General features: G+C 49.0%; 1 protein-coding gene across 1 annotated transcript in view; it reads right to left on the bottom strand.

Annotated features, from left to right (window-relative positions):
* nt5dc1 (5'-nucleotidase domain containing 1) overlaps positions 1-16,583 on the bottom strand; it is a 796,921-nt gene extending 780,338 nt beyond the window's left edge. The window contains exon 1 of the mRNA XM_070885335.1: positions 16,373-16,583. Coding sequence (XP_070741436.1) covers positions 16,373-16,465 — 93 coding nt within the window. The 5' untranslated portion in view covers positions 16,466-16,583. The remainder of the gene's footprint in view (positions 1-16,372) is intronic.
* Positions 16,584-24,209: the final 7,626 nt, after the last annotated feature.

Genomic DNA, 24,209 nt, shown 5'->3' with positions numbered 1-24,209 from the left:
TACGAGTTATGCTCCTCCTGTACTATGTGGGAAGTCCCTGACGACTAAGTGTGCGGGAAGTGTATCCGCCTCCAGCTCCTAACGGACTGCATTGCGGCACTGGAGCTGCAGGTGGATTCACTCTGGAGCATGCAGGATGCTGAGAATGACATGAATAGCACGTTTAATGAGTTGGTCTTACCGCAGGAAAAGGGTACACAGCCAGACAGGGAATGGAAGATCAACAGGAAGAGCAGTGCAAGGAAGGTAGTGCAAGGGTCCTCTGCAGTCATCCCCCTGCAAAACAGATACACCGCTTTGGGTACTGTTGAGGGGGATGACTCATCAAGGGAGAGCAGCAGCAGCCAAGTCCAGGCACTGTGGGTAGCTCTGCTGCACAGGAGGGCAGGAAAAAGAGTGGGAGAACGATAGTGATAGGGGATTCAATTGTAAGGGGAATAGATAGACGTTTCTATGGCCGCAACCGAGATTCCAGGATGGTATGTTGCCTCCCTGGTGCAAGGATCAAGGATGTCTCGGAGCGGGTGATGGACATTCTAAAAAGGGAGGGTGAACAGCCAGTTGTCGTGGTACACATAGGTACCAACGATATAGGTAAAAAACGGGATGAGGTCCTACGAGACGAATTTAGGGAGCTAGGAGTTAAATTAAAAGTTATGACCTCAAAAGTAGTAATCTCAGGATTGCTATCAGTGCCACGTGCTAGTCAGAGTAGGAATCGCAGGATAGCTCAGATGAATAAGTGACTTGAGCAGTGGTGCAGCAGGGAGGGATTCAAATTCCTGAGGCATTGGAACCGGTTCTGGGAGAGGTGGGACCAGTACAAACCGGACGGTCTGCACCTGGGCAGGACCGGAACCAATGTCCAAGGGGGAGTGTTTGCTAGTGCTGTTTGGGAGGAGTTAAACTAATATGGCAGGGGGATGGGAATCAATGCAGGGAGACAGAGGGAAACAAAATGGAGACATGAGCAAAAGATAGAAAGGAGAAGAGTAAAAGTGGAGGGGCAGAGAAACCCAAGGCAAAAAACAAAAAGGGCCACTTTACAGCAAAATTCTAAAGGGTCAAAGTGTGTTAAAAAGGCAAGCCTGAAGGCTCTATGCCTCAATGCGAGGAGTATTCGGAATAAGGTGGACAAATTAACTGTGCAGATAGCAGTTAATTGGCATCACGGAGACATGGCTCCAGGGTGACCAAGGCTGGGAACTCAACATCCAAGGGTATTCAACACTTAGGAAGGATAGACAGAAAGGAAAAGGAGGCAGGGTGGCGTTGCTGGTTAAAGAGGAAATTAATGCAATTGTAAGGAAGGACATTAGCTTGGATGATATGGAATCGGTATGGGTGGAGCTACGGAGTACCAAAGGGCAGAAAACGCTAGTGGGAGTTATGTACAGGCCACCAAATAGTAGTAGTGAGGTTGGGGACAGCATCAAACAAGAAATAAGGGATGTGTGCAATAGAGGTACAGCAGTAATCATGGGCGACTTTAATCGACATATTGATTGGGCTAACCTAACTGGGAGCAATGCGGTGGAGGAGGATTTCCTGGAGTGTGTTAGGGATGGTTTTCTACACCAATATGTTGAGGAACCAACCAGAGAGCTGGCCATCCTAGAATGGGTGATGTGCAATGAGAAGGGATTAATTAGCAATCTTGTTGTGCGAGGCCTCTTGCAGAGGTGGCATTAATTTGTAAATCAGATTCACATTTTCAGGAAGCACACTCATCTCCTGCACATTTAAAAAGACACGATGGATATCACATGAATCTTTCTCCGTGCAAATTAAATATGGTAGAATTCTTTATTAAGATGGAGAGTGACAAAGCTAATTCAGAAACTAGGGCCCTGAACTTAAGGAAAGGTAACTTTGACGGTATGAGGCGCAAATTGGCTAGCGTAGATTGGCTAATGATACTTAAAGGGTTGACGGTGGATATGCAATGGCAAACCTTTAAAGATCATATGGACGAACTTCAATAATTGTACATCCCTGTCTGGAGTAAAAATAAAATGGGAAAGGTGGCTCAACCGTGGCTAACAAAGGAAATTAAGGATAGTGTCAAATCCAAGGTAGAGGCATACAAATTAGCCAGAAAAAGCAGCAAACCGGAGGACTGGAGAAATTTAGGATTCAGCAGAGGAGGACAAAGGGTTTAATTAAGAAGGGGAAAATAGAGTATGAGAGGAAGCTTGCCGGAAACATAAAAACTGACTGCAAAAGCTTCTATAGATATGTGAAGAGAAAAAGATTAGTGAAGACAAACGTAGGTCCCTTGCAGTCGAATTCGGGTGAATTTATAATGGGGAACAAAGAAATGGCAGACCAATTGAACAAGTACTTTGGTTCTGTCTTCACAAAGGAAGACACAAATAACCTTCCGGTTGTACTAGGGGACCAAGGATGTAGTGAGAAGGAGGAACTGAAGGATATCCTTATTAGGCGGGAAATTGTGTTAGGGAAATTGACAGGATTGAAGGCCGATAATTCCCCAGGGACTGATAGTCTACGTCCCAGGGTACTTAAGGAAGTGGCCCGAGAAATAGTGGATGCATTGGTGATTATTTTCCAACAATCTATCGACTCTGGATCAGTTCCCATGGACTGGAGGGTAGCTAATGTAACACCACTTTTTAAAAAAGGAGGGAGAGAGAAAACGGGTAATTATAGACTGGTTAGTCCGACATCAGTAGTGGGGAAAATGTTGGAATCAATCATTAAGGATGAAATAGCATAGCATTTGGAAAGCAGTGATAGGATTGGTCCAAGTCAGCATGGATTTATGAAAGGGGAAATCATGCTTGACAAATCTCCTGGAATCTTTTGAGGATGTAACTAGTAGAGTTGACAAGGGAGAACCAGTGGATGTGGTGTATTTGGACTTTCAAAAGACTTTTGACAAGGTCCCACACAAGAGATTGGTGTGCAAAAATCAAAGCACATGGTATTGGGGGTAATATACTGGCGTGGATAGAGAACTGGCTGGCAGACAGGAAGCAGAGAGTCGGGATTAACGGGTCCTTTTCAGAATGGCAGGCAGTGACTAGTGGAGTGCTGCAGGGCTCAGTGCTGGGACCTCAGCTCTTTACAATATATATTAATGATTTAGATGATGGAATTGAGTGTAATATCTCCAAGTTTGCAGATGATACTAAACTGGGTGGCGGTGTGAGCTGTGAGGAGGACGCTAAGAGGCTGCAGGGTGACTTAGATAGGTTAGGCGAATGGGCAAATACATGGCAGATGCCGTATAATGTGGATAAATGAGAGATTATCCACTTTGGGGGCAAAAACACAAAGGCAGAATATTATCTGAATGGCGGCAGAATAGGAAAAGGGGAGGTGCAGCGGGACCTGGGTGTCATGGTTCATCAGTCATTGAAAGTTGGCATGCAGGTACAGCAAACCGTGAAGAAGGCAAATGGTATGTTGGCCTTCAGAGCAAGGGGATTTGAGTATAGGAGCAGGGAAGTCTTACTGCAGTTGTACAGGGCCTTGGTGAGGCCCCACCTGAAATATTGTGTTCAGTTTTGGTCTCCTAACCTGAAGGAGGACGTTCTTGCTATTGAGGGAGTGCAGCAAAGGTTCACCAGACTGATTCCAGGGATGGCAGGACTGACATTTGAGGAGAGACTGGAGCAACTGGCCTTTATACACTGGAGTTTAGAAGGATGAGAGGGGATCTCATAGAAACATATAAAATTCTGACGGGACTGGACATGTTAGATGCAGGAAGAATGTTCCCGATGTTGGGAAGTCCAGAACCAGGGGACACAGTCTTAGGAAAAGGGGCAGGCCATTTAGGACCGAGATGAGGAGAAACTTCTTCACTCAGAGAATTGTTAACCTGTAGAATTCCCTGCCGCAGAGAGTTGTTGATGCCAGGTCATTGGATATATTCAAGAGGGAGTTAGATATGGCCCTTACGGCTAAAGGGATCAAGGGTATGGAGAGAAAGCAGGAAAGGGGTACTGAGGGAACGATCAGCCATGATCTTATTGAATGGTGGTGCAGGCTCGAAGGGCCGAATGGCCTACTCCTGCACCTATCTTTTATGTTTCCAGTCGACCCAATTTCTCCTCATACGACAATCCTGCCATCCCAGGAATCAGTCTGGTGAACCTTCGCTGCACTTCCTCTATGGCAAGTATATCCTTTCTTTGGTAAGGAGACCAAAACTGTACACAATACTCCAGGTGCGGTCTCACAAAGGCCCTGTATAACTGTAGTAAGACATCCTTGCTCCTGTACTCAAATCCTCTTGCAATGAAGGCCAACATACAATTTGCCTTCCTAACTGCTTGCTGCACCTGCATGTTTGCTTTCAATGACTGGTGTACAAGGACACCTAGGTCCCTCTGTACATCAACACTTCCCAAGCCATCACCATTTAAATAATACTTTATCCTTATGTTTTTCAGACCAAAATGGATAACTTCACATTTATCCACGTTATACTGCATCAGCCATGTGTTTGCCCACTCACTCAACCTATCTAAATCATCCTGCTGCGTCATTGCATCCTCCTCACAACCCCACCTAGTTTTGTGTTGTTAGCAAACTTGGAAATATTACATTTGGTTCCCTCATCCAAATCATTTGTATATATTGCGAATAGCTGGGGCCCCAAGCACTGATCCCTGTGGTACCCCACGAGTCACTGCCCGCCACCCCGAAAAAGACCCGTTTATTCCAACTGTTTCCCGTCAGTTAACCAATTTTCAATCCATGCCAATACATTACCCCCAATCCTATGTGCTTTAATTTTATACACTAACCTCTTATGTGGGACTTTATCAAAGGCCTTCTGAAAATCCAAATACACTACATCCACTGGTTCTCCCTTATCTATTCTATCAGTCTGCGAGCTCTTTGATTATGCTCATAATGCTCATCAACAAGTCTTCTTCCAGCTCGATACTGCATACAAAAAGCAGCCGGGAATAATGTCTGACATAGTATAACCACCATTTTTTAAATGTCCTTAAATATCTTTTAAAACAAACTATAAACTTACGTAAAACTTGACTGTGTAAAACGCAGTCGTCCTTCTCCACTGAACTGCTGCTCTGTTTACAAGATGGTGCCATTAGTGCCGGGTGCGCCTTGGGTCCAATTGTTTTTTTCCAGGCAGGCAATATCGCAGAATTTACCGCCTGTGGCAATAGCATAGTGTTGCATGCCGATTGACGTCATCAGAACGCTTTAAAAAAAATCAGGCGGGCGATAACTACTGCCGAAATTTCCGCCCGGGCGCAAAATGTTGTGCGACTCGTTTAGCAACAAAAAATATATCACTTCGCCCAGACGGAAAAACAGTCGCAAATCTGTCGAAATTCTAACCCTATATCTTCTGTGGCAAAGCATGCCGAAGCGCAGATGCACTTTGCCACAGCACTGCCAAGATCTACAACAAGCTACAGATCTCTGATCACACATATCAACAGGTCTTTGAAATCTAAACAAAAATCATAATGTGCAACTCGGCATCACAGTAAGGTGGCTCGCAGTTCTTTCATTCCTGGAACCTGTATTTATTCAAATCCAGCTCAGACCACTTAGATGAGACATTTCCCTCTCTGTCTGCTGCAAGGGTCTGGAATGAACTTTTGGTATTGTATGGGGCCTCAGTGTTAAACTGCCACTGAATGGCAATCTCACTCAGAAAGAACTTAAGGAAGGATAGTGTGGAATATTGAAAATTCAAGCTGCTACAGTAGTGGGTTGTCTTCTGAGGTGTCAGTGTCAGGCCAATGCTAAAGCAGAGCAGAGTGAGTCATACTCTACACCAGGGAACACTGAACTCTCACACTCAGGCCAACAGTGATGAAGCACTGACATCTCTCATTGTGATAAACACAAACAAAACAAAAGAAAATATAAATAAGAACATAAGAACAGAAAAATTAGGAACAGGAGTAGGCCATCTAGCCCCTCGAGCCTGCTCCACCATTCAATAAGATCATGGCGGATCTGGCCGTGGACTCAGCTCCACTTACCCGCCCGCTCCCCGTAACCCTTAATTCCCTTATTCGTTAAAAATCTATCTATCTGTGATTTGAATACATTCAATGAGCTAGCCTCAACTGCTTCCTTGGGCAGAGAATTCCACAGATTCACAACCCTCTGGGAGAAGAAATTCCTTCTCAACTCGGTTTTAAATTGGCTCCCCCGTATTTTGAGGCTGTGCCCCCTAGTTCTAGTCTCCCCGACCAGTGGAAACAACCTCTCTGCCTCTATCTTGTCTATCCCTTTCATTATTTTAAAAGTTTCTATGAGATCACCCCTCATCCTTCTGAACTCCAACGAGTAAAGACCCAGTCTACTCAATCTATCATCATAAGGTAACCCCCCTCATCTCCGGAATCAGCCGAGTGAATCGTCTCTGTACCCCCTCCAAAGCCATTATAGCCTTCCTTAAGTAAGGTGACCAAAACTGCACGCAGTACTCCAGGTGCGGTCTCACCAATACCCTGTACAGTTGCAGCAGGACCTCCCTGCTTTTGTACTCCATCCCTCTCGCAATGAAGGCCAACATTCCATTCGCCTTCCTGATTACCTGCTGCACCTGCAAACTCACTTTTTGGGTTTCATGCACAAGGACCCCCAGGTCCCTCTGCACCGCAGCATGTTGTAATTTCTCCCCATTCAAATAATATTCCCTTTTATTGTTCCCCCCCCCCCCCCCCCCCAAGGTGGATGACCTCACATTTTCCGACATTGTATTCCATCTGCCAAACCTTAGCCCATTCGCTTAACCTGTCTAAATCTCTTTGCAGCCGCTCCGTGTCTTCTACACAACCCGCTTTCCCACTAATCTTTGTGTCATCTGCAAATTTTGTTACACTACACTCTGTCCCCTCTTCCAGGTCATCTATGTATATTGTAAACAGTTGTGGTCCCAGCACCGATCCCTGTGGCACACCACTAACCACTGATTTCCAACCCGAAAAGGACCCATTTATCCCAACTCTCTGCTTTCTGTTAGCCAGCCAATTCTCTATTCATGCTGATACATTTCCTCTGACTCCGCGTACCTTTATCTTCTGCAGTAACCTTTTGTGTGGCACCTTATCGAATGCCTTTTGGAAATCTAAACACACCACATCCATCGGTACACCTCTATCCACCATGCTCGTTATATCCTCAAAGAATTCCAGTAAATTAGTTAAACATGATTTCCCCTTCATGAATCCATGTTGCATCTGCTTGATTGTACTATTCCTATACAGATGTCCCGCTATTTCTTCCTTAATGATAGCTTCAAGCATTTTCCCCACTACAGATGTTAAACTAACCAGCCTATAGTTACCTGCCTTTTGTCTGCCCCCTTTTTTTTTTTTAAACAGAGGCGTTACATTAGCTGCTTTCCAATCCGACGGTACCTCCCCAGAGTCCAGAGAATTTTGGTAGATTATAACGAATGCATCTGCTATAACTTCCGCCATCTCTTTTAATACCCTGGGATGCATTTCATCAGGACCAGGGGACTTGTCTACCTTGAGTCCCATTAGCCTGTCCAGCACTACCCCCCGAGTGATAGCAATTATCTCAAGGTCCTCCCTTCCCACATTCCCGTGACCAGCAATTTTTGGCATGGTTTTTGTGTCTTCCACTGTGAAGACCGAAGCAAAATAATTGTTTAAGGTCTCAGCCATTTCCACATTTCCCATTATTAAATCCCCCTTCTCATCTTCTAAGAGACCAACATTTACTTTAGTCACTCTTTTCCGTTTTATATATCTGTAAAAGCTTTTACTATCTGTTTTCATGTTTTGTGCAAGTTTACCTTCGTAATCTATCTTTCCTTTCTTTATTGTTTTCTTAGTCATTCTTTGCTGTCGTTTAAAATTTTCCCAATCTTCTAGTTTCCCACTAACCTTGCCCACCTTATACGCATTGGTTTTTAATTTGATACTCTCCTTTATTTCCTTGGTTATCCACGGCTGGTTATCCCTTCTCTTACCGCCCTTCTTTTTCACTGGAATATATTTTTGTTGAGCACTATGAAAGAACTCCTTAAAAGTCCTCCACTGTTCTTCAATTGTGCCACCGTTTAGTCTGTGTTTCCAGTCTACTTGAGCCAACTCTGCCCTCATCCCACTGTAGTCCCCTTTGTTTAAGCACGGTACGCTCATTTGAGACACTATTTCCTCACCCTCAATCTGTATTACAAATTCAATCATTCCGAGAGGATCTTTTACTAGGAGATAGTTTATTACTCCTCTCATTACACAGGACCAGATCTAAGATAGCTTGCTCCCTTGCAGGTTCTGTAACATACTGTTTTAAGAAACAATCTCGTATGCATTCTGTGAATTCCTCCTCAAGGCTACCCCGTGCGATTTGATTTGACCAATCGATATGTAGGTTAAAATCCCCCATGATTACTGCTGTTCCTTTTTCACAGGTCTCCATTATTCCCTTGATTATTGCCCGCCCCACCGTGAAGTTATTATTTGGAGGCCTATAAACTACGCCCACCAGTGACTTTTTCCCCTTACTATCTCTAATCTCCACCCACAATGATTCAACATTTTGTTCATTAGAGCCAATATCGTCTCTCACAACTGCCCTGATATCATCCTTTATTAACAGAGCTACCGCACCTCCTTTCCCTTCTTATCTATCTTTCCGAATTGTCAGATACCCCTGTACATTTAATTCCCAGTCTTGGCCCCCCTGCAACCACGTTTCTGTAATGGCCGCCAAATCATACCCATTTGTAATGATTTGTGCGTCAACTCATTTACTTTATTGGAAATTGAAAGGAAAGTTGTCAGGAAGAAAATCTATCTACTGTACCAACACGTGTATAATATTCTTCTTTTAAATAAGATTTTAAAAATGCAAACTTCAATCTCCTTTATTTCTAATTAAAGGTACATCTCCACTCAGGAAGCTTAGGGCAGCAAACAATTATAGTACCATAGTATGAACAGCCTTAGCTGTTACCACAGTGACGTTGGTATCCAACACACATGAGTCAACTGCAATTTTTTACCAATACCACTACTTTTGAAGATCTAGATAATACAAATGTTCACATTAAATCTTCTATATGTACATCATACCAATTAAATAACAGTCATTGAATGGCTAACTTGCATTTAGGTTTATGAACCACACATGGCATTGAACTTTTTTTGCAGAAAATTTCAGGATCGCAGTGCCCTTTTAAGCTGCTTTTGCCAACATACAAGATATTTAGGAAACCTTAAACAGAAATTTGGCTAAATGTCGGAAGAAACTAAAGTTAAATTTTAATGCTCGTGATTTATGAATCGTACAGCTGTGTAATCCCGAAGGAGACAATTCTAACTTGGCAGTCCCACCTCCAAATCCTACACAAGGCAAAAGCTCAGTAATGTAATAGGCAGCTCAAGGTTAATACCCCTTAATGATACATGGCACATTTCCTACAAAACAACTTCAGATATGCAAGAGTATAATACCATAATAATGATCTTAAAATATGGTTGGACATCACATATACTTTTCATATAGCTTGTGGGGCATCTCTAAATAATATGTTCATATGCACCAGTCCATAATTACTGCCAGTGTTTGGAAGGGTTTCATATTCTCTTCCATAAATTCTGCTGACTGTGTTGCCTAGAAACAACTCCCACTGATGCAGCCATTATGAAAACAGGAATTCAACAACACACATATTAAACGATGTGATATTCTGGATATTTTCTTTGAAAATTGATAGCACTTTAGAAAAGCCAAGTATGTTTTCTTCCTATCCTGACCCCAAACAATAATCCATAAATGATGTACCGGTAGTACCTTTCTGGCTACTAATTATGTGCAGACATACAGGATATCTGCCTGAGGTATGAATCCTATATCAATCGTACAGTATTTCTGTCAATGATTATTTCAAATGCAATAAATCAAAAAGAGGCGATTATATCTTACAATGAAGCAAAAATTCAGGTTATCTACCTTTCCCAACATGTTCACTATTTAATCCCGGCAGTTTCCCTGTAGGTGCCACTTCCTAGTCTACAACAGCATTCTCCCCTATGGAATATCTAAAAAGAACACAAGAATTAGGAGCCGGAGTAGGCAATTCAGCCCCTCGAGTGTGCTCCGCCATTCAATGAGATCACGGCTGATCTTCTACCTCAACTCCACTATCTCCATATCCCTTGATTCCCTTAATATCCAAAATTCTATCGATCTCGGTCTTGAAAATACTGAAAAACTGAGCCGATAGAGCTCTCTGGGGTAGAGAATTCCAGAGATACAACACCCTCTGAGTGAAGAAATTTCTCCTCATCTCAGTTGTATATGGCCGTCCCCTTATTCTGAGACTGTGACCCCTGGTTCTAGTCTCCTCAGCCAGAGGAAACATCCTCTCTGCATCTACCCTGTCAAGCCCTGTAAGAATGTTGTATGTTTCAATGAGATTACCTCCCATTCTTCTAAACTCTAGAGAATGTAGGCCGAGTTTGCTCAATCTCTCCTCATAGGACAATTCCAGGAATCAGCCTGGTAAACCTTTGTTGCACTCCCTCAATGGCAAGTATCTCCTTCCTTAGGTAAGGAGACCAAAACTGTACACAATACTCCAGGTGTGGTCTCACCAGGGCCCTATATAATTGCAGTAAGACGTCTTTACTCTTATACTCAAATCCTCTTGTAATGAAGGCCAACATACCACTTGCTTTCTTAGTTGCGTGCTGTACCTACATGTTAACTTTCAGTGATTTGTTTATACTAATAATCTTAGCCTAGAATTATCTGTACAACCAGGACAAGCAATTTGTTGAGGCACAATATACCATGATAACTCCCACAAAATTCTACACAAAACATTTGTAGAGCAATTTGCAGATGAGTATCGCAATTTTGAATAAAATGTCTCAAAGGTCATTGAAAATGCAAGTTTCTGAACAGATTTCAACAAATCAATTGCTGCAACAAGCCATTTGGACTATTTATAACCTTCAATCACATTCCTGCTCAAAAAAGCAACATCCATCCCCCACCCCGCTCAATTCGCAGCCTTCACTGAGAAATGGATGCAATCAAACACCCAAAAATCCCATATCCTCACAAACCAATGGACCCAATTGCAACTGGATGGAATATCAAAATTCCATGTAATAAAAGCAATAACTTGAGATATTCAAGTACCATAGAGTAATGGTCCTGCTAATCAAATATCCATCTGAGGGGGGGGGGGGGGGTTTATAAGCTTTTGGTCACCTACGCTGATTTCCAGAAGCAGCTCGGTGTCAAATCTTTTATCTCATAATATTCCTTTGAAGCGCCTCGGAACATTTCACTCCAAGATTTTGTTGTTGTTAAATTGACACAATAACTAATTTTGCAAGAGATCTGTTGTATATATAAAAGTAATCTTCAGGAAAAAAATGCAGTAAAATGTCCCAAGGCGGGGGGACGGGAGGGGGGGGCGACGGTGCGGGACTCAACATCCAGGGGTCTTCAACATTCAGGAAGGATAGACAGAATGGAAAAGGAGGTGGGGTAGCGTTGCTGGATAAAGAGGAAGTTAATGTTATACTAAGAAAGGACATTAGCTTGGATGATGTGGAATCTGTATGGGTAGAGATGCAGAATACCAAAGGGCAGAAAACGCTAGTGGGAGTTGTGTACAGACCACCAAACAGTAGTAATGAGGTTGGGGATGGCATCAAACAAGAAATTAGGCATGCGTGCAATAAAGGTACAGCAGTTATCATGGGCACCTTTAATCTACATATAGATTGGGTTAACCAAGTTGGTAGCAATGCGGTGGAGGAGTATTTCCTGGAGTGTATTTGGGTTGGCTTTCTCGACCAATATGTCGAGGAACCAACTGGAGAGCTGGCCATCCTAGACTGGGTGTTGCGTAATGAGAGAGGACTAATCTGCAATCTTGTTGTGCGAAGCCCCCCGGGGAAGAGTGACCATAATATGGTAGCATTCTTTATTAAGATGGACCGTGACAGTGTTAATTCTGAGACTAGGGTCCTAAACTTAAGGAAAGGTAACTTCGATGGTATGAGACATGAATTGGCTAGGATAGACTGGCAAATGATTGACAGTGAATAGGCAATGGCAGACATTTATAGATGACATGGATGAACTTCAACAATTGTACATCCCTGTCTGGAGTAAAAATAAAAAGGGGAAGGCAGCTCAACCGTGGCTAGCAAGGGAAATTAGGGATAGTGTTAAATCCAAGGAAGAGGCATATAAATTGGCAAGAAAAAGCAGCAAACCTGAGGACTGGGAGAAATTTAGAATTCAGCAGAGGAGGACAAAGGGTCTAATTAGGAGGGGGAAAATAAAGTATGAAAGAAGCCTGCTGGGAACATAAAAACTGACTGCAAAAGCTTCAATAGATATGTGAAGAGAAAAAGATTAGTGAAGACCAATGTAAGTCCTTTGCAGACAGAATCAGGTGAATTTATAAGCATCATAGGCAGTCCCTCGGAATCGAGGAGGACTTGCCTCAACTCCCAAAGTGAGTTCTTTGATGGTTGAACAGTCCGATACGAGAGCCACAGACCCTGTTACAGGTGGGACAGACATTCGTCGAGGGAAGGGGTTGGTGGGGCTGGTTTGCCACGCACTCCTACCGCTGCCTGCGCTTGGCCTCTTCATGCTCTTTGCGTTGAGGCTCGAAAGGCTCAACGCCCTCCCGGATGGACTTTCTCCACCTCGGGCGGTCTGCGGCCAGGGTCTCCCAGGTATCACTTTACCAGCAAGGCTTTGAGGGTGTCCTTATATCGTTTCCACTGTCCTCCTTTGGCTCGTTTACCATGAAGGAGCTCCGCATAAAGCATTTGCTGAGAGTGTCTCGTATCTGCCATGCGTACTATGTGGCCTGCCCAGCGAAGCTGATCGAGTGTGGTCAGTGCATCAATACTGCGGATGTTGGCGCGCCTGTCCTCCCAGGGGATTTGCAGGATCTTGCGGAGACATTGTTGGTGATATATCTCCAGCGACTTGAGGTGCCTTCTATACATCGTCCATGCCTCAGGTCCATACAGGAGGGCGGGTATTACTACAGCCCTGTACACCATGAGCTTGGTGGTAGATTTGAGGGCCTGGTCTTCGAACACTCTTTTCCTCAGGCGGCCGAGGGCTGCGCTGGCGCACTGGAGGCGATGCTGAATCTCCGCATCAATGTCTGCCTTTGTTGATAAGAGGCTCCCGAGATATGGGAAATGGTCCACGTTCTCCAGGGCCGCGCCGTGGATCTTGATGATTGGAGGGCAGTGCTGTGCGGCGGTGACAGGTTGATGAAGGACCTTTGTCTTACGGTTGTTAAGGGTAAGGCCCATGCCTTATATGCCTCAGTGAACACATTGACGATATCCTGGAGTTCAGCCTCTGAATGTGCACAGACGCAGGCATCGTCCGCATACTGCAGCTCAACGCCAGAGGTTGGGGTGATCTTGGACCTGGCCTGGAAGCGGCGTAGGTTAAACAGCTTCCCACTGGTTCTGTAGTTCAGTTCCACTCCAGCGGGGAGCTTGTTGATTGTGAGGTGGAGAATGGTGGCGAGAAAGATTGAGAAGAGGGTTGGAGCGATAACGCAGCCCTGTTTGACCCCGGTCCGGACGTGGATTGGGTCTGTAATGGATCCGTTGGTAAGGATCACGGCCTGCATGTCATCATTAAGCAGGCGAAGGATGTTGACAAATTTTTGGGGGCATCCGAAACGGGGGAGAATGCTCCATAGACCCTCACGGTTGATGGTGTCAAAGGCCTTTGTAAGAACGAAAAAAGCCATGTATAAGGGATGGCACTGCTCCCTGCATTTTTCCTGCAACTGTCGTGCTGCAAAGATCATGTCTGTTGTGCCCCGTAGGGGATGAAATCCGCATTGTGATTCCGGGAGGAGCTCTTCGGCCACAGGGAGAAGACGATTGAGGAGAACTCAAGCGACAACTTTCCCAGTGGCTGAAAGCAGGGAGATTCCCCTGTCGTTGCTGCAGTCGGACTTGTCTCCCTTTTTAAAAATGGTCACAATCACCGCATCTCTCAGATCTCCCAGCATGCTCTCCTCCCTCCAGATGAGAGAGATGAGGTCGTGTATCCGCACCAAAAGCGCCTCTCCGCCATATTTTAGCGCCTCTCCGCCATATTTTAGCGCCTCAGCAGGGATTCCAACAGCACCCGTAGCCTTGTTATTCTTAAACTGTTTTATAATGGGGAACAAAGAAATGGCAGACCAATTGAACAATACTTTGGATCGGTCTTCACTAAGGAAAACACAAATAACCTTCCGGAAATACTAAGGGTTTGAGGGTGTAGCGAAAAGGAGGAACTGAAGGAAATCCTTATTAGTCAGGAAATTGTGTTCGGGAAATTGATGGGATTGAAGGCCCTTAAATCCCCAGGGTCTGATAGGCTGCATCCCAGAGTACTTAAGGAAGTGGCCCTAGAACTAGTGGATGCATTGGTGATCATTTTCCAACATTCTATTGACTCTGGATCAGTTCCTATGGGCTGGAGGGTAGCAAATGTAACACCACTTTTAAAAAGAGGGAGAGAGAAAACAGGGAATTATAGACCGGTTAGCCTGACATCGGTGGTGGGGAAAATGTCGGAATCAATTATTAAAGATGAAATAGCACCGCATTTAGAAAGCAATGATAGGATCGGTCCAAGTCTGCATGGATAAATGAAAGGGAAATCATGCTTGACAAAACTTCTAGAATTTTTTGAGGATGTAACTGGTAGAGTGGACAAGGGAGAACTTTGACTTTCAAAAGATTAGTGTGCAAAATTGAAGCACATGGTATTAGGGGTAATGTATTGACGTGGATAGAGAACTGGTTGGCAGACAGGAAGCAGAGAGTCGGAATAAACGGGTCCTTTTCCGAATGGCAGGCAGTGACCAGTGGGTGCCGCAGGGTTCAGTGCTGGGACCCCAGCTATTTACAATATACATCAATGATTTAGATGAAGGAATTGAATGTAATATCTCCAAGTTTGCAGATGACACTAAGCGAGGTGGCAGTCTGAGCTGTGAGGAAGATGCTAAGAGACTGCAGGGTGACTTGGACAGGTTAGGTGGGTGGGCAAATGCATGGCAGATGCAGTATAATGTAAATAAATGTGAGGTTATCCACTTTGGTGGCAAAAACAGGAAGACAGATTATCTGAATGGTGACAGATTCGGAAAAGGGGAGGTGCAACGAGACCTAGGTGTCATGGTACATCAGTCATTGAAGTTCGGCATGCAGGTACAGCAGGCGGTGAAGAAGGCAAATGGCATGTTGGCCTTCATAGCTAGAGGATTTGAGTATAGGAGCAGGGAGGTCTTACTGCAGTTGCACAGAGCCTTGGTGAGGCCACACCTGGAATATTGTGTTCAGTTTTTGTCTCCTAATCTGAGGAAGGACGTTCTTGCTATTGAGGGATTACAGCGAAGGTTAACCAGGTTGATTTCCGGGATGTCAGGACTGACATATGAGGAGAGACTGGATCAACTGGAGTTGAGAAGAATGAAAGGGGATCTCATAGAAACATATCAAATCCTGACGGGATTGGACAGATTAGAGGCATGAAGAATGTCCTCATTGCTGGGGAGTTCCAGAACCAGGGGTCACAACCTAAGAATAAGGGGTAAGCCATTTAGGGCCGAGATGAAGAGAAACTTCTTCACTCAGAGAGTGGTTAATCTGTGGAATTCTCTACCGCAGAAAGTTGTTACGGCCAGTTCGTTAGATATATTCAAAAGCGAGTTAAGATATGGCCCTTATGGCCAAAGGGATCAAGGGGTACAGAGAGAAAGCAGCAAAGGGGTACTGAGGTTGAATGATCAGCTATAATCTTATTGAATTGCGGTGCAGGTTCAAAGGGCCGAAAGGCCTGCTCAGGGCGACGGGGAGAGGGGGGGGGAGCGAGGGAGAGGGGAGGGGAAGGGAGGAGGGAGAGGGAAGGGAGGAGGGAGAGGGGAGGGGAAGGGAGGAGGGAGAGGGGAGGGGAGGGGAAGGGAGAGGGGAGGGGAGGGGAAGGGAGGAGGGAGAGGGGAGGGGAAGGGAGGAGGGAGAGGGGAGGAGGGAGAGGGGAGGGGAAGGAGGAGGGGAGGAGGGAGAGGGGGGAGGAGGGAGAGGGGAGGGGAGGGAGAGGAATAACGGGCCACCAATATCCCTCGCAGACTGACTTGCGCCGCGAGCTGCAGGAAGGCTGGCGCTTCCCCGACAGCCGCGGTGTTGAGACGGGCCTCGGGGCGGAGCGGGTGACCTGGGAAGCCCGGTTTCCGCGGCCTGCTCACGGGGGAGCCCCCTCGCCCTCTCCGGCTCCACGGAGCCTTGGTGCCCGGGCCGCGATGTGATCTCACATTCTGGGCGGGGGATGAAGCGCGATGCCGGGCCCGCTGCTCACTCACCGCGAAGGTGCTGCTGACGTTGTAGCGGCAGAGAGTGTGGTCCAGGTCAAAGCCGATCACATCGCAGTCGGCGAGCGAGAAGTGTTCGGCCATGTCAGCGTGAGGACCGCGGCTCCCTCGGTCCGTCCGTCCGCCCGCCCTGCCGTCTGCGGCAACACAGCAACGCACGCAGGAGCGCGTCAACACGGGGAGAAGGCGGGGCAGGGGCTCGGCCACCTGGGAGAGGGGCTTCACCACCAGGTGGGGGGGTCTCCACCTGGGGGAGGGGGCTTCAACTGGGGGAGGGGCTTCACCACCTGTGGCTGGGCATCTCTACCTGGGGGAGGGGCGTCACCTGAGGGGTTCTCCATCTGGGGGACGTGGCTTCACCTGGGGGGATCTCCACCTGGGGGAGGGGACTTCACCTAGGGGGGGCTTCACCTGGGGTGGGGAGCTTCACGAGGTGGGGCGTCCAGTCGGAGGAGGGGCTTCACCTGTGGGGGGCACCTGGGGGGAGGGCTTCACCCTGGGGGGTCTCCGCCTGGGGGAGGGGCTTCACCTGGTGCGGGCCCATCTGGGGGAGGGGCGTCTCCACCTGGGGGGGCTTCACCTGCGGGGGGGCTTCATCTGGGGGAGGGCTTCACCTGGGGGGGCTTCACCTGGGAGGGGGTTCACCTGGGGGGCTTCACCTGGGGGTTGGGGGCTTCACCAGGGGGGCCCACCTAGGGAAGGGTCTTCACTTGTGGGGGGCTTCACCTGGAGGGGCTTCACCTGGAGGAGGGCTTCACCTGGCGGTGGGGCTTCATGGGTGCATTCACCTGGGGAGGGGCTTCACCTGGAGGAGAGGCTCCACCTGACGGTGGCTTCACCCGGTGGGGCTTCACCTGGTGGGGTCTCCACCCGGGGGGGCCTCACCTGGGGGACGGGCTCCACCTGGGGTGGCTTCCTCGGGGGAGGGGCTTCACCTGGGGGTCTCCTCCTGGGGGGGGCTTTACTGGGGGGGGTGCTTCACCTGGGGGGTCTCCACCTGGGGGAGTCTCCACCTGGGGGGGGCTTTACCTGGGGGGTGGGAGCTTCACCTGGGGGTGTTCTCCACATGGGGGGGGCTTCACCTGGGGAGGGGCTTCATCTTGTGGAGGGGCTTCACCTGGCGGGGGCTTCCACCTGGGGGAGGGCGCTTCACCTGGGGGGGGGGGGGTCGCCAACTGAGGGAGGGGGATTCATCTGGGGATGGGGGCATCACGGGGGATCTCCATCTGGAGGAGGGGGCTCAATCTGGGAGGGGTCCACATGGGGGGGTCTACACCTGGGGGGGCTTCACGTGTGGTGAGGGTTTCACCTGGGGAAGGTGGCTTCACATGGTGGACGGGGTTTCACCTGGGGGAGGGGGCTTCACCTGGGGGCGTCTCCACCTAGGGGAGGGTGCTTCACCTGGGGGGGTTTCCAACTGGGGGGGGTTCACCTGGGGGTGGGGGCTTCATCTGGGGGGTCTCCACCTGGGGGAGGGGGCTTCACCTGGGTGTGGGGCTTCACCTAGGAGAGGGGCGTCTTCACCTGGGGAAGGGGCTTCATCTGAGGGAGGGGTCTTCACCTGGGAGGCTCTCCACCTCGGGGAGGGGTTTTAACCTAGGGGAGGGCTTCATCTGGGGGTGTGGCTTCATGGGGGGGCTTCACCTGGGGGGTGGGGTCACCTGAGGGATGGTGCTTCACCTGGGGGGGTCTCCACTTGCCGGAGGGGCTTCACCTGGAGAAGGTCTCCACCTAAGGGCAGTCTACACCTGGGGAGGGGCGTCTCCACCTGAGGGGGCTTCACCTGGGGGTTTGGGGCTTCACCTGGGGAGGTTCTCCACCTGGGGGGTGGCTTTACCTGGAGGAGGGGATCTCACCTGGGTGGGTCTCCACCTGGGAGGGGGCTTCACCTGGGGGGAGAGGTCCCACCTGGGGAAGGGGCTCCACCTGGGGGGGGTGCATCTCCACTTGGGGGGGGCTCCACCTGGTGGGGGGTTCACCAGGAGAGAGGGTCTTCACCTGGGGAGGCGTTTCACGTGGGGGGAGGGGCTTCACCTGGGGGAGGGGTGTCTGCACCTGGGGGGAGGGGCTTCACCTGGGGGAGGGGCTTCACCTGGGGAAGGGGCTTCACCACCTGGTGAAGGTGCTCCATCTGGGGGATGGGCTTCACCACCTGTGGGAGGGGCTTCACCATCTGTGGGGGGCATCTCCACCTGGGGTAGGGGCGTCACTTGGCGGAGGGGCCACAGCACCTGGGGGAGGGGCTTCACCTGGGGGAGGGGCTTCACGTGGGGGGCGGCATCTCCACCTGGGGGAGGGGCTTCACCACCTGGGAGAGGGGCATCTCCACCTGGGGGAGGGCCTTCACCTGGGGCAGTGGTCTCTGCACCTGGGGGAGGGGCCTCTATACCTGGTGAGGGTCTTCACCTGAGGGGGGGGGGGCTCTGCACCTTTGGGTGCCTCTGCATCTGGGGAAGGGGCTTCACCACTTGGGGAGGGGCCTCTACACCTGTGGAAAGGGTTTCACCACCTGGGGAGGGGCCTCTGCACCTGGGGAGAGGCTTCTGCCCCTGGGGAGGGGCTTCACCACCTGGTGGAGGGACTTCACCACCTGGGGGAGGGGCCTCTGCATTTGGGGAGGGGCATTACATGGGGGAGGGGTATCGGCCCTTGGGGGGAGGGGGGGGCTCTGCATCTGGGGGAGGGGCTTCACCACCTGGGGAGGATCCTCTGCACCTGGGGGAGAGGCTTCACCACCTGGGGGAGAGGCTTCACCATCTGGGGGAGGGGCTTCACCACCTGGAAGAGGGGCCTCTCCTGAGGGTAGGGTGCCCGACCTTGGCAGGGGCTTCTCCAACTGGGGAAGGGGCTCCTCCACCTGAGGGTGGAGCCCCTGCACCTGGGGGTGTGGCCTCACCACCTGGAGGGAGCTCCTCTACCTGGGGGAGTGGTCTCACGACCTTGGGGTGGGGCTCTGCACCTGGGGGAGGGGCCTTGCCCCCTGGGGAGGGGCTTCCCCATCTGGGGGAGGTGGCTCTGCAGCTGGGGAAGGCGTTTCATTACCTGGTGGAGGGGCCACATCACTTGGAGGAGGGGCATCACCAGCTGGGGAGGAGCCACTGCAACTGGAGGCAGGGCATCACTACCTGAGGAGGGGCTACACCACTTAGGGAGGTATGTCACTACCTGGGGGAGAGGTGTCACCACCTGGGGGTGAGCCTTCAGCACCTGGGGGAGGGCCTCACCCTCTGTCGGAGAGGCTTCACCTGGGGGTGGTGCCTTTGCACCAGGGGTAGGGTCTACATCACCTGTGGGTGGGGCCTCAGACCTGGGGATGGGGGGGGCTATGCACCTGGGTGGAAGGGGTTTGCACCTGGGGGAGGGCATTCTGCACCTGGAGGTGTGGCCTCTGCACCTGGAGGATGAGCTTATGCACTTGGTGGCAGGGCCACTGCATCTAGGGTAGCAGCATCACCACCTGGGGGAGGGGCCTCTGCACCTGGGGAGGGGCATCAAAGGGAATGGAAACCACAATTTCCTGAATGCAGCTGGCCGGTGCTATCAAATGTCTTGGTCTTTGTCTCTTATCCAGTCAAGTCCAATGGCAACTTCCTCACGGAGATCTCTTCCCATCGCTACTCCGTAAAACTCTTCATTGAGCAACTCATCATTGTCAGTGTTTTCTCCACTGCCCTAATCTCTAACTTCCTGCCCTCCAATCTCCATAAACTCTAACTTGACTAAAACTGCTGCCCACATCTTCTCATTGTATTGTTCTCATCCTCGCTGTCCCCCAGTGCATAAAATGTACAATCCTTGTCCTCTTCTACAAACATGTGCTCATCACGTTTTATTCCTTCATCCCTATCGAGCCTTACATCTGCTCTCAAGTCCTTTGCTCCTCTGAGTCTGACTTCTGTGTATCCCACCACTGCTTCACCACTGGTAGCAAGTCTTCATCAGTCTTGGCCCTACCCTCAGTGAACCCATTCTGCTTCTCTACTTCTGTCTCTACCTTTAGACATCCGTGAACAACCAAGCTGCTTGACCAAAGCTTTAGGGACTGCTCTTCAATCACCACAAAGGTTCGATGTCCACTCCTCTGCCTGTGGGACATATACGCAGGAAGCACTGTCAATGGCTTGGGTGTCAGTGTAGATAACCCTGTCCTTGGGATAGATTTGGGATAGGGTCAAGCTGGGCCACCCTGGTGACCAAAAGTCCAATGCCATCTAATTTCCTACAGGTTTGAGGAATTTTAGTCCCAATTCTTGCTGCTTCCTGTTTCCCCCAAGTGCTCTTGTGATCCAATTTCCTTTCAGGGCAGCTACCAATCCCGTTCCACATTCTGGCAGCCTCCAACGATAAGAACATAAGAACTAGGAGCAGGAGTAGGCCATTTGTCCCCTCGAGCCTGCTCCGCCATTTAATGACATCATGACTGATCTGATCATGAACTCAGCTCCACTTCCCTGCCCACTCCCCATAACCCTTTATTCCCTTATTCCCTATCTCTGCCTTAAATATACTCAATGAACCAGCCTCCACAGCTCTCTGGGGCAGAGAATTCCATAGATTTACAACGCTCTGAGAGAAGAAATTCCTCCTCATCTCAGTTTTAAATGGGCGGCCCCTGATTCAGAGACTCTGTCCCCTAGTTTTAGTTTCCGCTATGAGTGGAAATATCTTCTCTGCATCCACCTTGTCGAACCCCCTCATTATCTTATATGTTTCAATAAGATCACCTCTCATTCTTCTGAACTCCAGTGAATATAGGTCCAACCTACTCAACATATCTTCATAATCAAACCCCTCATCTCTGGAATCAACCAAGTGAACCTTCTCTGAACAGCCTCCAATGCAAGTATATCCTTCCTTAAATACGGAGACCAAAACTGTACGTAGTACTCGAGGTGTGGCCTCACCAATACCCTGTACAGTTTTAGCAGGACTTCTCTACTTTTATACTCTATCCCTCTTATAATGAAGGCCAACATTCCATTTGCCTTCCTGATTACTTGCTATACCTGAATGTTACGTATGGAGAAAGAGTCAGACTGAACACTGTGAGCTCAAAGGAAAGTGTGACCTCAGTCTTTTATTGCAGGTCTCCAGAGTGCCTCTCCAACCTGTGAGGCCTCCTTAAATACCTGTGCTCCCAAGGGATTATGGGATCCCTTAGGACTCCAGGGGATGAGCCCTCTGGTGGCTGTACAGAGTATATACAAGTTTACATATATAACAACACTCCCCCGCAAAGTCAATAGTGTAACGATTTACATTGTGAGTCGATCTGGGGCCCTTCTTGCCCTAGTTGATTGTCTCGGTGTGAAAGCTGGTATTAGAAATATAGAAAAAAAACATAGAAAATAGGTGCAGGAGTAGGCCATTCAGCCCTTCTAGCCTGCACCGCCATTCAATGAGTTCATGGCTGAACATGCAACTTCAGTACCCCATTCCTATAGAAACATAGAAAATAATTCTATGGTGAGTCAATTGTTGGGCCCTCGCTGGGCTGCTGTGCACCTGGTTTTGCTGGGCTGCCTGGTGTGGTGGGTGCTGCTGGGCTGTTGTGGATGATAGGTTCTGCTTCGTGGCGTACCGTGGTGCCGGTTGCCACTGGTGCGTATGTTGGGGGGGTCAAAGAAGGTAGCATCCAAAGTGGGTTGCTCAGGATAGTCCATGAATCTGAGTTTGATTTGGTCCAAGTGTTTTCGGTGAATAAGTCCATTTGAAAGTTTGACCCAAAACACCCTGCTCCCCTCTTTAACCACGACATTGCCAGGAAGCCACTTGGGACCTTATCCATAATTCAATACAAATACAGGATCATTGATTGCAATCTCGCGTGACACATTTGCGCTATCATGCTATGTACTTTGTTGAAGCCGCCTGCTCTCTACCTGTTCATGTAGATCAGGGTGAATGAATGAGAGTCTTGTCTTAAGTGCTCTTTTCATGAGCAGTTCAGCAGGTGGGATCCCCGTGAGCGAATGGGGTCTCATGCAGTAGCTAAGCAGGACTCGGGATAGGCGAGTCTGCAGTGAGCCTTCCGTTACCCTCTTCAAGCTCTGCTTGATGGTTTGCACTGCTCTCTCTGCCTGACCATTGGACGCTGGTTTAAACGGGCCAGATGTGACATGTTTGATCCCGTTGCGGGTCATGAATTCTTTGAACTCAGCACTGGTAAAACATGGCCCGTTGTCGCTCACCAGGGCATCAGGTAGGCCGTGTGTGGCAAACATGGCCCGCAGGCTTTCGATAATGGCAGTGGACGTGCTAGCCGACATTATATCACATTCAATCCATTTGGAGTATGCATCTACAACCACAAGGAACATGTTACCCAAGAATGGCCTGCATAGTCAATATGTACCCTAGACCACGGTTTGGAGGGCCAAGACCATAAACTTAGCGGCGCCTCCCTGGGTGCATTGCTTAACTGCAAGCATGTATTACATCTATGCATGCGGGACTCTAAGTCCACATTGATACCGGGCCACCACACGTAGGATCTGGCTATCGCTTTCATCGTTACGATGACTGGGTGGGTACTGTGGAGGTCTCTGTCCTTCTTGGGAACCACTACACGATTTCCCCACAGAAGGCAGACTGTCTGTATAGACATTTCAACTTTGCGCCGCTGGAACGGCTTTATCTCTTCCTGCATTTCCACTGGGACGCTGGACCAGCTCCCATGAAGCATGCAGTTTTTGATTAGGGACAAAAAGGGGTCCTGGCTCGTCCAGGTTTTGATCTGCCGGGCAGTGACGGGTGATTGCTCACTCCCAAATGCTTCCATAACCATGGCTAAATCTGCAGGCTGTGCCATTTCCACCCCCGTGGTGGGCAATGGCAGCCTACTGAGAGCATCGTTGCAGTTTTCTGTGCCTGGCTTGTGGCGGATGGCGTAGTTGTTTGCAGACAACATGAGCGCCCATCTCTGGATGCGGGCTGTTGCATTGGTATTTATCCACTGACTCTCGGAAAACAGGGATATAAGTGGCTTATGGTCAGTTTCCAATTCGAATTTTAGCCCAAACAGGTGTTGATGCATTTTCTTTACCCCATAGACACACGCTAACGCTTCTTTTTCAATCATGCTGTAGGCTGCCTCAGCCTTAGACAGACTCCTGGATGCAAAAGCAACCGGTTGCATTTTCCCAAAATCATTGCAATACACACCCGACGCCATATGACGACGCATCACATGCGAGTACCAAACGCTTACATGGATCATACAACACAAGCAATTTGTTTGAGCATAACAATTTTCTAGCTTTTACAAAGGCATTTTCTTGGCTTTTGCCCCATGCCCATTTGTCCCCTTTACGCAGTAAGACGTGCAGTGGCACTAACAGTGTGCCGAGACCCAGTAAGAAGTTACCAAAGTAATTCAGGAGTCTTCGAAACGACCACAGCTCCGTCACGTTCTGTGGCCTCGATGTGTTCTCGATTGCCTCCGTCTTCGAATCGGTGGGCCTGATGCCATCCACTGCGATCCTCCTCCTCAAGAACTCCACTTCAGGCACCAGGAAAACGCACTTCGGGCATTTTAACCTGAGCCCCACGCGGTTGAGTCGACTAAGGACTTCCTCCAGGTTCTGCAGATGCTCGACTGTGTCCCAACCTGTGACCACATTGCCCGTAGACTTTCTACCGTGGCAGAGAATGTGCTTGAATTGAGAATGTCACACTCGATCCATTTGGAGTAGGCGTCTACCACAATCAAAAACATTTTTCCCATGAAAGGACCTGCGTAGTCCACATGGATGCGTGACCATGGCTTGGCGGGCCAGGACCAGGGGCTAAGGGGGGCTTCCCTGGGCGCATTGCCCAGCTGGGCACA

The sequence above is a fragment of the Pristiophorus japonicus genome, chromosome 7, assembly GCF_044704955.1.
Source record: "Pristiophorus japonicus isolate sPriJap1 chromosome 7, sPriJap1.hap1, whole genome shotgun sequence".
NCBI classification, from domain to species: Eukaryota; Metazoa; Chordata; class Chondrichthyes; family Pristiophoridae; genus Pristiophorus; species Pristiophorus japonicus.
Note: the sequence above shows the minus strand (reverse complement) of the source record. Positions and strands in the feature narration are given on the sequence as shown.